General features: G+C 41.8%; 1 protein-coding gene and 1 long non-coding RNA gene across 2 annotated transcripts; both read left to right on the plus strand.

Moving 5' to 3' along the window:
- The first annotated feature begins 245 nt into the window (after positions 1 to 245).
- LOC121393126 (probable serine/threonine-protein kinase mkcD) lies at positions 246 to 9,901 on the plus strand. Its single transcript, XM_041578899.1, has 17 exons — positions 246 to 352; positions 1,282 to 1,347; positions 1,768 to 1,830; positions 2,698 to 2,757; positions 3,817 to 3,873; positions 4,057 to 4,086; positions 4,445 to 4,516; positions 5,028 to 5,108; positions 5,393 to 5,428; positions 5,849 to 5,896; positions 6,447 to 6,473; positions 6,888 to 6,953; positions 7,179 to 7,235; positions 7,753 to 7,878; positions 8,171 to 8,281; positions 8,860 to 8,950; positions 9,637 to 9,901. Exons 1-17 carry the CDS (start codon positions 281 to 283, stop codon positions 9,786 to 9,788), a joined length of 1,215 nt encoding a protein of 404 aa, XP_041434833.1. The 5' UTR covers positions 246 to 280; the 3' UTR covers positions 9,789 to 9,901.
- Positions 9,902 to 9,944: 43 nt separating this feature from the next.
- Positions 9,945 to 11,233, plus strand: LOC121399074. The gene is made up of 4 exons (XR_005964735.1): positions 9,945 to 9,977; positions 10,313 to 10,394; positions 10,618 to 10,782; positions 10,897 to 11,233. It is a non-coding gene; the product is annotated as an uncharacterized LOC121399074 (long non-coding RNA).
- Positions 11,234 to 15,899: the final 4,666 nt, after the last annotated feature.

The following is a 15,899-nucleotide window of genomic DNA, read 5'->3' on the forward strand; positions in this document are numbered from 1 at the left end:
TCAATATTTTGGGAAGGTGGTACGATATGCCCGTGTGCCATAAATACCATTTATCCCATATTTTATTATTCAGTCAGTCACTAACAACACCGACTAAATATAAAATAAAATTTTTATTAATTTTGAATAAAAGTTGATCGGTAGCTGCCAAATACCAATACGAGCCTACAAATAACATCAGTAATATTACAGGAAAGTCATTTGCATACTCAAAAAATTAATTGTACTTTTTTTCCTCTCCTTATTATTTCAACCAACAGTCTAGAGATTATAGAAAAGAATGGCTTCAAAACGACTAAAATCTTTATTTTGTGGTTGTTTTCCACGACTTCGACGAAAGAGAAAAAACAAGGTAAGGCGGTGCCAGTGCTTTGTTTATTGTGTTTGAATGTGAAATGTTGTGAGTGCACATAAGTTCTGCAGAATGTTCTTACCCAACCCTCCCATAATTAAAGCAGCACACGGGCAAATGACTGATGTGAGGGCAGTTCACAATATAATAAAATGAGGAATGTTTTTGAAATCTTGAAGTAGGAAATAATACTGATATTCTATCATGCCTCATTGGCATTAAATATAACTAAAGATTTCGGCAGTTGACAGTTAGTGATCTCGCAGTGCAGACAATGCAATGCATCATGGGTAACAGTGGCCGCCATGAGATCACATCATTTGGGTACATGCTTGTGAAGTGTACAACTTAACCAAAAGTCATCATCCTCTGTGGCAAAGTATGAAAAATTGGGGGCACATGGGAAGTGTCAGAAAATTACCCAAAAAAATCACCACTGCTGCCTCCCATTCACTTGAATTGCTAAAACAGGACAATCCATTCTTGCCCTTACTTTTACAAATAATACAGGTATGGGACCTGTTGTCAAGAATGCTTGGGACCTGGAGCTTTCCAGATAACAGATCTTTCTGTAATTTGGATCTTCATAGCCTAACTCTACTAGAAAATCCTGGACACATTAAATAAACCCAATGGGCTGGTTTTGCTTCCAATAAGGATTAATTATATCTTAGTTGGGATCAATACAAGCGACTGTTTTATTATTACAGTGAAAAAGGAAATTATTTTAAAAAATTTAGATTTTTTGGATAAAATGGTAGAAAAACTGTTGCATGTTGTGACATGAGCGTAAGGGTTATGGTTTGCCAAATACTTCAGCTAATCCAAATCCTGCAGAATTGGTGCAACTTGTAGGATTCGGCTGATTCCTCAGTGTATCCCTAATAAATCCCATATTGGCTTTAATATTTGAAACTTTAATTTGTTAGATTTCCATTGAAGAACGCGTAATCGAAGAGCAGAAGAGCAATGCGGAGTCTGAGAAACATCTTCAGGTAAGCTGCTGACAATGAACTGGGGCATTACTTTTACCATCAGTTTGTATTGGCTCCTTAATCCTGATAGAAAGTTCTTGGATCTAGGAATCTAAGGGATCTTATCAGGGCTGCTCCTGCCATGAGGCAAAGTGAGACCCTTATTTTAAGGAGCAGCAAAAAGCCCCCTCTTGTAATGTTAAGAGCTGATTTTTTATGTTTTAACCCAGAAATTTGGCTCCGCTAGTGCAGAGAGTATTGTGCTCACTGGATTAGCGATGCTGCCTCCCTTTGAGCTGCTTTGGCGCTATTTTTAAGCAGCAGCAGCCCCAAAATTGCCCCTGGATCTTATATATGAACATTTTTATCAATCACACATGCCTCAGTGTATCCCTAATAAATCTCATATTGGCTTTAATATTTGAAACTTTCCTTTGTTAGATTCGCATTGAAGAACCTGTTGTAGAACAGAAAAACAATGAGGAATCTGAGAAACAACTTCAGGTAAGCTGCTGAAGAAAACAATGAACAGGGGCAGGGCTGTCCAACTGGCGACCCGCGACCCCCCTTGTTTGGCCCCCACCTACCTGCTGTGTTTGCTTACCATGTGTAAAATTTAAATGGTATCACTACAGAGATTAACTGGCCCCTGGATTGTTTAAACCTCAAATTCAGACTAATCCCCTATATTGTTCACACCTGGGACACCTCTAATGCCCTGTACTGTTCACACCCGAGACCCAGACTGAAACTGCCCACATTGTTCACCTGTTCACACTTTATACAAAATGCTAATGGGGCACCAGCACTGTGTCACTGTATGTAGTACATCTTAGAGTGGTCCTGATAGGTTTCCCTGTCTCCTGCTCTGTTCTGCCTTCCCTATGCTCCCTGTGTGTGACATACTCTACCTGTGTGTGCCATGCTCTGTCTGTCTGTGCCATGCTCTGCTTGTTTATGCCCTTCTCTGTCTGTGTGTGCCATGCTCTGCCTGTGTGTGCCCTGCGCTGCCTGTGTGTGCCATGCTCTGCCTGTGTGCCCTGCTCTGCCTGTTTGTGCCATGCTCTGCCTGTGTGTGCCATGCTCTGTCTGTGTGTGCCATGCTCTGCTTGTTTATGCCCTTCTCTGTCTGTGTGTGCCATGCTCTGCCTGTGTGTGACATATTCTGCCTGTGTTTGCCCTGCTCTGCCTGTGTGTGCCCTGCTCTGCCTGTTTGTGCCATGCTCTGCCTGTGTGTGCCATGCTCGGCAGCAGCAGTCCCAGAATTGCCCCTGGATCTTATATATGAACATTTTTGTCAACCACACATGCCAGTGTGTATCCCTAATAAATCCCATATTGGATTTAATATTTCAATCTTTCATTTGTTAGATTCCCATTGAAGAAATCATTGTAGAAGAGAACAATGAAGAATCGGAGAAACATCTTCAGGTAAGCTGCTGAAGAAAACGATGAACTGTTGCATTGCTTTTACTATCATTTTGTATTGGCTCCTCTCATCCTGCTAGAAGGTTCTGTTTCTATGGGTGGGGAGGACTGGGGATCTAGGAATCCAAGGGATGTTATATATGAACATTTTTATCAACCCCACATGCCTAGTGTTTACATTGTGATATTCCCACAAAGGTCCCATTGATAGAAGCCATGACAAGGCCACAATGTGAATAGAGTAGATGTAGCTTTAGAGTTGAACCTGCTCTAGATGGCTTTTTAGCAAGTGAGGGAATACAGGGATATGGGAGATAGCTCATAGTACAAGTTGATCCAGGGACTGGTCCCATTGCATCTTGGAGGAAGGAATTTTTTCCCCCAAATTGGAGAGGCTTCAAATTGGGGTTTTTTTTTTGCTTCCTCTGGATCAACTGGCAGTTAGGCAGGTTATATAGACTTAAAAGGTTGAACTTGATGGGTGTGTGTCTTATTTCAACCAAACTTCCTACGTTACTATGTAAATAAAACAATGGAATGTCCAGCAAGTGATGGAAAACAAAGAAGGGAGCACCACCCCATTAGGACTCACTTTAGGTTAGAAAGTTTAGGTTTGGTATTATCCTGTTCTACATAAAGCTACCACATATTTTCATTCCTTGAGAATATATTATGGGCATGGGAATGAAGGGCAGGAAGGAAATTATAGCATTTTGTGTTGGGCTGGACATCGATGTTAGATTGTAGGCAAGTTTTGGTTCCATTTCCCCAAAGCAGGGCACAAATCTAAATGAAAAGATAGAGCAATGCTCTGGATCCACTGACCTGGATCACTAGAATGTTTATTTTTTTATTTTGAGCTAAATGATACGGCCATAAGCCAATTGGCACACTTCTGCCTGGACTTATCATGTAGTAATAGCGGCAACTGTATCTTATACACAGGCTGAAAACCAGCCCAGTGTGGCCTCAGCCTAACAAATATTTTGACCCCCTGTCTGTGCATTTTTGTGACTGCTTTTTTTTTATGCATAAAACTGATCAGATACTTTATCTCTTTAGGATGAAAAACCTTCAGAATCACCGGAGGAAACATCACAACCTCAGTTTGTTGATTGTGTAAGTTGAGGCGTAAGAGCAAATAGTATTTCTAATACACACTGCTGTAATAAACTAAAACTCTCATCACCTTTTTTAAGGGGATGTGTATATTGTAATTCTAAGCACCTTAAAAAACAATAGAATTTTACAAGAATGTTGACTTTGACGCATAAGGTTAATAACCTCTGTCTTTTTTTGTAGAGAGAAGAACCATCGGAAAATGAAGATGATGTGAGTAGAAGAGAGTAACATAAAAATAACTGAATTGCTTTCCAACAACCTATTGGCTTTTTATATAAGTATTCATTATAGTAGACCCTGCGTAATATAATTTCATGTCACTAAATCATAACTAATGCCCTAAGAAATGAATAAAAGATCTTAGTGCAGGGTCTAGGGAGGACATTGGTGGGTCAATCCAATAGAAAGACAACTCTCAATAATGGGTTTTAGAGTTCAATCTCTGGCTCTGTCTGCCCTAACCATATAGTAGCATGTCCAGCTAGTGGGGGGACATATAATATCATATTCAGTATGATATTTGCATTTATCTGATGTTCACTGTCCTTTTGTGCTGTAATCTCAACAGGTTTTTTGCTCAGCTGAATCTGGAAAATTGGCGGAAACATCGGAAACATCAGAACCTCTACATGGTGATGATGTAAGTAGCACAGAGTAAAAATTGCATCTCAACATTGAAATCCTTTATCGTGTGTTTTAGGTTTAGTGTTGACCAATTCTTTGTTGTGTTGAAGTCATAAGTGAAAACCTTACAGTAAAATAATGCGATGCACTAATGATTTTGTATCACTTGTTGCACGCACCCAGCCATTAGTATCCAGCACAGTAAAGTCTTTTATGAGAAATTGCCTTATCGTGCATAAATCTGATTATACTTCCAGGGTCAGACTGGCCCAGCGGGACACCGGGATAAAAACCCGGTGGGCTCTGACCTTCATGGGCATCCGCCGGGCCAGTACCCCCTCTCCCGACATTCAGTTCTACACAGCGCCATTCGTGCCCTTCATTCCAGAACAGGCCTCAGTTTGGGTGGAGAGGGTGGTTTAGTTGTATTGTAAGTGCTGGGACACAAGTTTGAATAGCACATCACTTCAGTATGATATTTGCATTTTGCTGATGTTCACTGTCCTTTTGTGCTGTAATCTCAACAGGTTTTTTGCTCAGCTGAATCCGGAAAATCGGCCGAAACATCGGAATCATCAGAAACATCAGAACATCTACATGGTGATGATGTAAGTAGCACAGAGTAAAAAGTGCATCTCAACATTCAAATCCTTTACCGTCTTTTTTAGATTTGCTGTTGGCCAATTCTTTGATTTTATTTGAAGTTGAGTTATAACTCAAACCCTTACAGTAAAACAATCATCATTTATTTATATAGCGCCAAGTTCCTTAGTGCTTTAATGCCATGCACTAATCCCTTTGTATCACTTGTTGCATGCGTCCAGTCATTATCATTATATGAGAAATGGCCCTGTCGTGCATAAATCTAATTATACTTCTCTTTTTCTTTAAGGACAACGAATCTTCGATATTTCTAACAGCTGAAGATGTAAGTAAAAGAGGGATTCCCTACAACTTGCATTGGGGATGGGAAGGGTGGAATGCAAAAGCAGATCTACTGATCAAAACTATATGAATAAAACACATAAATGTGTCCAAGAACTGCAAATGGCCTATTCACAGGTCAACTTTAATCCCAAATATAAAGTATCGTGGCCACTGATCCAAATGGGAAAAATGGATGTTTACTCCCAACATACTCATTTGGTATCATGATCACAAGCCAGACATTTTGTTGTTTAACCTCCTTATGTCCCCTGCCTGCCCTAATCACACTACAAAGTTATGGGCCAATCAAATGATTTTATGGGCTTAGATAAAAGAAGGGCTTGGATAGTACATTTATGTATAATTTACTCATTAATGTTTGTAACAAACCTGACTAAACGCATTTTCCTTTCCTTTTAAGGCTGAAGATCCTCCAGAGCAAGAGGCACAACCTCTAGTTCGTCACTATGTGAGTATTCCAACCTCCTACAGCCAACACAGGATCATAGGAACTTATGGATTTTATATAGATCTTTTAACCTGACCATGCCCCATTTAAGCTGCCAACTGAGCCTCTTCAACCCCAGTGGGTAATGTAAATGTATTGGCCTTTTGTATGAGGCCCAGCTGATGGCTTTAGTTATAGTTTATATTTGTAGGAGTAGGGATGGAAGTCAGGGCTCAGATTCTAGAAATCCAATGTAAGCAATATGCTCCTCTCATTCTCATAATGGAATAATCAGAGGTCAGAGATTTGGGGTGACTTTTCTTGTAAATTCCCTAGTGAGTAATGAATGGAGTCCCATGATTGAGCCTCCTGCCTCTAAATATAACATATCAGTCAGTATTGATGAGAAAGGCAGGTAGCTAAAGGCTCAGGCCTCACTCAGAAGATGGATATATAATGGGTTAATAAAAAGTTTGAGCAGCAGAGATTTATCGGGAACCCTATAATTATGTGGGTGGTTCTTTTGTGCAAAAATACTAATTTGTTTTGTTTTCTCTTTTTGAATAAACAGCTGGCAGGAATTCCAGTGGTTTTTAAAGTAAGTAACATGTTTCCTATATGTTAGAATTAAAGAATGTGTATTATTATTATTATTTATATGTGATATCAGTAGTGCAGTACCAAACTGCACCTGATCTGCTAACCCATTGCATACCTACAACCAATCAGCAAGCAGATTTTACTTTTTACCTGTTTGAAAGCAAATATCTGATTGGTTGTTTGGGTTATTATAATTAGACCCTTAAAATGCTCCTTCATCCATATAAGTTGTAGTGTAAGATCTTTTTTTTTGCTTAAGAAAATAGTGAGCCAATAATTGTAAATAAAAGCAGCCCAAAATCCTGTATTATTGATCCCCACGTTCCTTGCTTTTCCGTTTACTATTATACAGAAAGTCATCATATCCCTACACCTGTATATTTATGCTGTTCTATATCGATATTTGTTTTAGGATCCATCAATCAATTTTTATGGCTGGAAGAAACTTGGAGCGGGAGGATTTGGAACTGTGTTTAAGGTAAGTCTCTTGTGGGAAAGCTCCAATAAAGTCAAATGGTTTATTGTGAAAATGCAGTTACCCCTAATTTACTCAAACCTGGTGGTTTAATAACAAAATCCCTTAATATTAGAGCCAATCCAACGTTTAGTTATAGACGGGTGTCGTGCCGTTTCCTATGATCCATTTGACAGCTCTGAAATTCTGAGTTGAAGACAAAAATAACCGTTTCTGATTGTGTTACAGGTCATGAAACAAAAGTCGCGGATCCCCGTGGCCTTAAAAATCACAGAAATCAAAAAGGTAATAAAGTTAAATTCATTGTACTGTTTATCTGAAGAAGCATTGCACACATTAACAATTAGCTGCTAATACTAATTATCATTATTATTGTTATTAAAGAGATACTGTCATAGGAAAACATGTTATTTTCAAAACACATCAGTTAATAGTGCTGCTCCGGCAGACTTCCAGCACTGAAATCCGTTTTTCAAAAGAGCAAACAGATTGTTTTATATTTAATTTTGAAATTTGACATGGGGTTAGACATATTGTCAGTTTCCCAGCTGCCCCAAGTCATGTGACTTGCACTCTGATAAACCTCAGTTGACACTTTACTGCTGCACTGTGAGTTGGAGTGATATGTATATATATTAGGCTTTTGATATGTTTTATTCGCATACAGCTGTTTCTGTAGAAATATTTATCTATTCAGAATAAATACATTTCCTTTATTTAGTCATTTCTGCAGCCAAAAAAGTAACACGCCCATGCGCGACAAGGATCTTTATTTTTCTAAACGTATTCTCTTGTTCTATAGAGAGACGCCGAGAAGATCTGGGAATTGCAGGAGGTTGAGATCTTGAAGAAACTCTCGGGTCACAAAAACATTGTGAAACAATTCAGCGCAATGATCTACGTCACTCCAGAAAGAAGCCAATTATGGGTAAGAGAATATTCATAATACATCGTTCTAGCAAAGTAAAGGTACAACCGACTAAGAACAGTCTATTTGTATAAAAAGTGGGTTTGGCAGATTTAGAAATAAAATTGTACTTTTGCTCCAATGTAAATGAAGTTTGATTGAGCTACTGACAGGGGAAATACTATAAATCCAGTAAAGCACTAGGGGGTAAATTAAAGACAAAATAGGAAGAGGTGTGTGTGTAGGTGATGTATTATATTTGTAGTCAAGCTGGTGACATTCTATTTGTTCTTCATTCTTTTATTTATTCTAGTTCACGATGGAATATTGTAGGGGGGGATCTTTGATGAAACTAATTGAAGGAGCAGTTAATAACTCCCTCTCAGAGGTCTGTATCCGGTACATCGCTAGAGAAGTGCTAGAGGTAAGCCTGTTTAACCATCATCAGCCCTAATGTTGCTTTCACTCATATTTATATCAATCATTCATGGTGAGGTGCAGAAATTATTTTGGTGGTCGTACACAGAGAGATCCAGTCGCTTGGCCAGTGCCACCAAATGAGCGGATCTCTCACGATACGAGTTGGGTGATATCGGGCTGGTCCGATCAACATCTGCCCGACTCTCAACCAGATTTTGATCGGGGAAGCCCTTCTGAGGGCCCCATACACGGGCCAATAAGCTCCAGACTTGGTCTTTCACCAGATTTTTTCGGCCTATGTATGGCCATCTTAAAAATCAAAACCAGGGGACAGGCAGTGGTCTGTGCCCCGCCCCCACACATACACTTAATTCAAAATGAGGGTGGATTTTAAGAATTGGACAGCCCTTGGCATCTCTTGCCCAGTCCAGAAGTTGTAACTGGTAGAACGCCTCCCTTTAACACAAACGTGGGCCTATTTATATGGTTCCCCCATTTTAATGTCTGTTTTGAGATTAAACAGTTTATTGATTTCTTAATGGAGTCTCATCACATGATTGTTGTTCTCACTTATCTTTTTAGGGCTTGCACTACATGCACCATAAATGTGTTGTCCACTGTGATATCAAATCACCGAATATCACACTAAACCGTCGTGGGACCTTCAAGATCAGTAAGTAAAATTTTATATTCTTTGTGTGGAGTGAGGGTGGGTGTTGCTATAGTAAATCACTTGTATCCTGACTCTTCCTGTGCGGGGGGATATCAAGTGGGGGTTCTATATACTCTAGTTGTAATAAGACTAAAGCTGGCCATAGACAAGCAGAATGTCGGACGAATGATTGGTCGGTGCCATTTCCCGACCTGCCCCTAACCAATCAGATAAAATAAAGCAGCAAAGAGAACAAACCAGCCGATGTCCTGCCCGTCACAGCAATCGTGCAAAAGTATGGCGACAGATTCTATTGGGAAGCTCACAGCGATATCACGCAGAGATATTACGTCAGCCGTCTGAAGTCTTTTAACCTGGCTGATCGTCCAAACGACAAAACTCCATGGGACGAAAAATGTTGGGACTCTCCACACACGGTCTGAAATCGAGGATTCGTTACGATCGTATCTTTGTGTCTATGGCCAACTTAAGACACCACATCTTCTTCTGATCAACAAACAAACATATTTCTATGGAATGATCCCCAACTCTTGTTAAGGAGGAGACCGGGGTCTAGATTTCTAAATTCAGCCCTTGCTCTGTGGAAGTCAGAGCTGAGCTACTCAACTCCCTTGGGAAATGATAAGGATATGCTTTATAATGTTTCCCATACTAACAGAACTATGTTATGTGTGCTGCTATTTCAGTTGATTTCGGATTGGCCGTGCAGTTGGAAAGAATAGACAAGAAAATCATAGGTGCCCGCGGAACTACCTGTTGGATGGCGCCCGAAGTCATTGGCTGCAGATACAACTGGCGACAGACCTACAACTTCAAGGTACGTTCATTGGTTCTGTAAATAATTTGCATTCAGTGGCCCTAGTGTTCATTGACTTTAGTCTGGAACATGTACGACTGCGATATCTAATTCATCAGCCCCTACAGTTGTAGATTGTATATAAGTCACCAATCCATTTTCTTTGTTTATTTCCAGTGCGACATCTGGTCATTTGCATTACCCTCATAGAGATGGCAGATGGACAGTCACGTAAGTAAACCACAAATATTGCAGCTATGCCTTTATTTGCCTATTGCTTTGCCTCAGAGTCTACTAATTCAAATACATTTTTACAAATCGTCATATTCGGCAACTTTGTTTCCAGATATGACATTTATTTATCCACCTGGCTGCTTTGCACCCGCTGCTCTCTAATAAGCTATAGAGGGGGGTGGGTATTGGGGAGCAGGCAGGGTTCCAGGCCGGTTGTATTAGGGTTGGTATTACTTTGAGCAGCTTTACACAGAATAGTATTTCTGCTTCTCCGCTATATACAGTAACATTTTATCATCAGTGCCTTTAATACTCTGTTTTACCTCCTTTAGCTTACGAGAGATTCGGCAGGACTAAAGCCATGGAACACATTTTCACAGGCGAACCCCCACGTCTCAAACGTGAACACATGTGGTAAGTTATTCTACAAACCTCCCTATGTCATTTTACTTGAATCTGTTGTCAAAGACTGATACGTATTATATTATATTCCATCATTGTGATAAAGGATTGCTATTGGCAAGAGTATGTAGAAGTATTACACACACAGGGGCAAGGCTTATAATCTATCAGAAAAGCAATAGATTCTTGATAACATTAAAGATGAATATTTACTCTATTTGTATCTGTATTTCAGGAGCTACGATTTTGTGGATTTCTTAGGCCAATGCCTGATTAGATCACCTAAGAAAAGACCAACAGCCACACAACTTCTTGGCCATCCTTTTATAATGGAACAACCAGAGGCTGATCAGGTCAAATATGCGTTAACAGAATATGCCAAAACCGTTGAATAATCCCGGTAAGAGTATTTAATAATTCAACTGTTTAATGTGTGTTTTAAACATATCACAGTCACATTGGAATTATTGAAGATAAAAAAAACATTTTTTTCGCTTGTCTCCTTCTATTATAGCCCTGGACAATCACAATCAAGTCTAGAGAAATGGGAAAGATCGAAAGATGTGCCTTTAGTCACCTTTAGTCACCAAAAAAACATGGCAATTAGTATCCAGAAATTGCCCTTCTCACACTTAGACAAGTCTTTATATCATGTCATTGGCAGTTGCTTTCAGTGCAGGTGTCAGTATTGATATAATAGTCCCCTACAATTGGCTCAGTAATATCTGTTGGTGTCCAAGGCAAAACTACTTGGCCCCGCCTCCTGCCTGTCACTGACCATCCCCAGGGGCCACTCATTTTGTCGCATTTCTTACTTAGATCTTGTAAGAATGTAGGGATCTAGTCATATCTTTAGTATCTAGGCTCATTACTAAATAGGGAGCAGGGGCAATAAGGTTTCTTATGAATAACGTTTCCTGACAAATTTTCTTTGTTATTTCCAGCTACAGTCATGGATGATCCTTTATGGTATCCTAGCGATCCGCAGCCATGATGGTTCCAGTCAGGGTCGGACTGGGGGGCCCAGAGCCCATCGGGGCTGCTGCCCCAGGGCCCCCCACCGACCCCCTTGCCGTACCGGCGTGTGCAGTGCGTTCGTGTGCATGTGCGCGGAGCTGTGGTTGTGCGCTTCCGCTTTCCCGCAACCTCAGACAAAGGGAGGCAGGGCCCACAGGGTTTTTTCCCGGTGCCCTGCCGGCCCAGTCCGACCCTAGTTCCAGTGGGGAAAGGGTCAGGGAGGCACAGGGGCGACAGTGGTTATAGGCCTGGGGGATTTCTGGGTAGAAGGGGGGGTCGGCCATGCTGCAGAAGGAGCCGCTCTGGAGAAGAAACGAAAAAGCCGAACCGAAGAAAAAACAAAGAAGCGATTTGTGCGTAGAACTTGGGCGGATTTACATAGCGGGTGCCCCTAGGCCTGCTGTCGTTCGTCGCCCCCTTCCCTTTATTTTAATCAGTTCTGGGGATTGGCACACAAGAAATTGTATTTCCCTCAAATTCCCACTGTTTGAGTTGATCCAGGGACTTGTCCGATTGCCATTTTGGAGTCAGGAAGGAATTTTTCCCCCACTGAGGCAAATTGGAGAGGCTTCAGATGGGGTTTTTCGCCTTCCTCTGGATCAACTGTCAGTTAGGCAGGTTATATATAGACTTAAGGTTTTCATCTGAACTTACTATATTATCCTGCCACCCTAGGCCTGGGCCTTGGTGGCCTTTCCACAACTCCGGGCCTGGGGTTAAAGAGTGTTGGGGGCCGCGCTGCAGAAGAAGCTGCTCCAGAGAAGAAGGAGGAAGCAGATTTCTGGGTTAAAGGGGGGAGGCTGTGCTGCCAAAGAAGCCACTTTGGAGAATTCCTAAGAAGCTTCTGCGGTGTCAGGGTCGGACGGGAGCATTTGGGCCCCACCAGGTTCCAAACATATGGGGGCCCGAGCGCATGCGCGAATGCGGTTGGGGGCGGGGGGCCTGGCGTGCTGCAGAAGAGGAGAAGGAAGGACACCCACGACCTCCTCTGCCGTGCCGCATGTTGCAGTTGCGTTCGTGTGCATGCGCGCGGAGCTGTGCGTTGTGCGCTTCCGCTTTTTCCCGCAACCTCAGACAAAGGGGGCAGGCCCACAGGGTTTTTTCCCGGTGCCCTGCCGGCCAAGTCCGACCCTAGTTCTCAGTGGGGAAAGGGTCTACACTCAGGGAGGCACAGGGGCGACAGTGGCTTATAGGCCTGGGGCATTTCTGGGTAGAGGGGGGGTCGCCATGCTGGCAGAAGAGCCGCTCTGGCGGAGAAGAAACGAAAAAGCGACCGTAAGAAAAAACCAAAGAAGCCGATTTCTGCGTTAGAACTTGGGCGGTTTACATAGCGCGGGCCCCTAGGCCTGCTTGTCGTTCGTGCGCCCCCTTCCCTTTATTTTAATCAGTTCTGGAAGAAAGAAATTGTATTTCCCTCAAATTCCCACTGTTTGAGTTGATCCAGGGACTTGTCCCGATTGCCATTTTGGGAGTCAGGAAGGAATTTTTCCCCCCTGAGGCAAATTGGAGAGGCTTCAGATGGGCGGTTTTTCGCCTTCCTCTGGATTCAACTGACAGTTAGGCAGTTATAATATAGACTTTAAGGTTTTCAACTGAACTTCACTATATTATCCATGCCACCCTAGGCCTGGGCCTTGGTGGCCTTTCCACAACTCCGGGGCGGGGTTTAAAGGGTGTTGGGGGCCGCGCTGCAGAAGAAGCCTGCTTCCAGAGAAGAAGGAGGAAGCAGCATTTCTGGGTTAAAGGGGAGGCTGTGCTGCCAAAAGAGCCACTTTGGAGAATTCCAAGAAGCTTTCTGCGTTGTCAGGGTCGGATGGGAGCATTTGGGCCCCACCCAGGTTCCAAACATATGGGGGCCCGGCCATGCGCAAATGGGTCGGTGGGTTGGGGGCTGGCCGGCTGCAGAAGAGGAGAAGAAGGACACCCGCCGAAGGAAATGTTGTTTGTGCAGGGCCCAAATGAGATATTTGCTGCAAAGCCTACGAAACCTCTTGAGTGGGGAAGCTGTGTCTAGACAGGTACCCAACAAAATAATTCAGGTCGTAACATAATAATTATTGATATATCTGCTATCACACTATGTGTATTATTGTTTCCATATTCAAAAACTAATCTAGTGCATAAAATTTTTACTTTGTCCATGTTGTGAATTATTATTTTTTTGTGGGAACGAATATCACAAAGCGATCACAAACACAGGAAAACTAAAATAATAAAAGTGACAATATAAATGACAGTTAGCAATATCAAAAATCCATCAACAATGGCTGTACATAATGCATGAATAAGAGGTTAATGATCGCAGCAGGAAAAGTAGAGGAGTTCACTATAAAGAGTAACACACCTCACACTTTATTTCAAATTATAGCCATGGAATAGCGCTATTCAATAAGTATCACACACACCAGAGAGACATAAGATTGTTAAGTGATTAGAATACTTCCCAACAATCTTGTCAGCGTCTTTCACCCCAAATCATGATCCAGCGCTCGTATGAAAGGCCCCAGTCGCTCACCACCCACCCCCCTACAATATCGATACTTTTAGTGAGAAGAGGAGGACTTTTACACACGTCCCGATGCAGAATCAAAACTACCACATTAAAAAACAGAGACAGAAAAGCACAAGAACCATACTAAGAAACGCGTGTTTATTAGATGCTTCTAAAAGCTTAATTAAATGGTTAGAATTTCTCAGGCCTCCGTATTCAAACTGGGACAAATGAATCCTCTTCCCATAGACGGAGACCCCCTACACCCCTCAACTCTCTAACTGTTCGGCCTCCTCTACATAAATAGTTGGGAGATTCCATCCACGCTTAACCGCGAACCATTCATAACACACAACTTTAGAAACCGCGGTCTCTCGCTTCTCGTCTGATTCTCAGAACCTTTGGGTGAATCTGCCCATTAACACTGTGGGGCCGATATTAATCTCATCAAGATGATAAAACCTCCAGACGATTCCTATCATCTCCTTTCCACAATGCCCAATCTACATACGCCCAACAATAACCTTGGTTTCAAGAACACTACAAATCCAAAAAAGCACCTTAACTGACGAAACATTTGGAACATAAGAAATAGATCCTTAGAGAGGCCATGGGAAGAGAACTAGAATACAAAGCACAAAGATAAAACAAGAAGGAGACTCAGCTAATGACCATACAACAATCATACTGTAATACTGTGGCCATCACAAATATACTAATCAATATAATATACTTATTCTGTGGTTTCACCCAGATCCCTATACCCCAATATGTACTCTCCAATCTCTACTAATAGGATCCTAGAAGGCTATTGAAGAAATATACACATACCACTTCTCGGCAAGATCTGGACAATCCCACCCACCATGACTGCCCCCACACCTCCTGGTAATACAAAAATAAAAAATCACTCTCTTCTACCGATTCTCTTCCTACTAATGGTTGGAACAATACGTAATACCGTGTATAGAAGAACGGAAACCTTCATGAGCATAACACTAACAAAAAGGCAATACTACAATGAATTAAGTAAGAGTCCATATACTCAAGGAACCTCCAGCTTTTGCCTCTGATACTGCCCCTACAACAGAGATCCATCACACAACAATTACCTTTATTCCGATACTTTCAAATGGAGACGCCTTCATCAACTTAGGACACACATGGAATCCTCATCTACTACACCACCTCTCAGAAAATAACACCACGATCATGGAAGATCAATTGGACAGTCGCACAAAACTAACTGCAAACTGGTTAGCGCAACATTCCGGTAGGAACATCCTCACCCTTTACATTGGCCTCAAGTGTGATGGACAGAATTCTTCCCTACTCTGTCCCAGGACGATGAGATGAAGCCACCGAGCCATATGTACAAACCCCTTACTTTAATATTGAGATAGACTAATCCACTACAAACTCTTTCAGCAACAATATATAACTCCAGTTAGCTCAAACGCTGGGGAAACTCCCACGACCACTGCCCTCGATGTAATAGAACCAAACAATGCAACTTTTTACATGCTCTTGGGGAATGGTCCGACTCATTTCTTTTTCTTTTACAATTGGGTAATAAAAAAACAATAAAAGTTTCCTAGGCGACGTGCAATGCTTCTGCAGTTCCAGTTTGCCACAGGGTGGGCCTCATTTATGAAACACTCGGGCAAAATCTGCACCATGGGCAATAAATGATACGGGACAAATCAGCAATTACTTCTTTCTTACCCAATGAAAGGAACATTTTGGATTATGGTTTGCCATTAGGTTTACTGGCAAAGCAAATAAGTCCTAGGCGTTTAATTTCCAGAATGAAATGCATATAGCCGGTTGTAGTGTCCAGACGGGCCCCGCTGAGCTCCACCTCACTCATTTTGACATAGTCACTAGGTGGCAGACTTCTGAAATGAACATCACCGACCTTGTGAGGTATGTGAGGGAAAGGTCCTCTGTCTGGGTCACAATTGTGCATTATTCCCATCTGACACACTAAAGTATATTTATCCCATAGA

This window comes from Xenopus laevis, chromosome 9_10S (assembly GCF_017654675.1).
Source record: "Xenopus laevis strain J_2021 chromosome 9_10S, Xenopus_laevis_v10.1, whole genome shotgun sequence".
Classification (NCBI taxonomy): domain Eukaryota; kingdom Metazoa; phylum Chordata; class Amphibia; order Anura; family Pipidae; genus Xenopus; species Xenopus laevis.

Coding starts and splice junctions, on each gene's coding strand:
- LOC121393126 (XM_041578899.1), top strand. CDS start 281: ATGGCTTCAAAACGACTAAAATCTTTATTTTGTGGTTGTTTTCCACGA. Junction 2,758..3,816: donor AATCGGAGAAACATCTTCAG/GTAAGCTGCTGA, acceptor TTATCTCTTTAG/GATGAAAAACCTTCAGAATC. Junction 5,429..5,848: donor TATTTCTAACAGCTGAAGAT/GTAAGTAAAAGA, acceptor TTTCCTTTTAAG/GCTGAAGATCCTCCAGAGCA.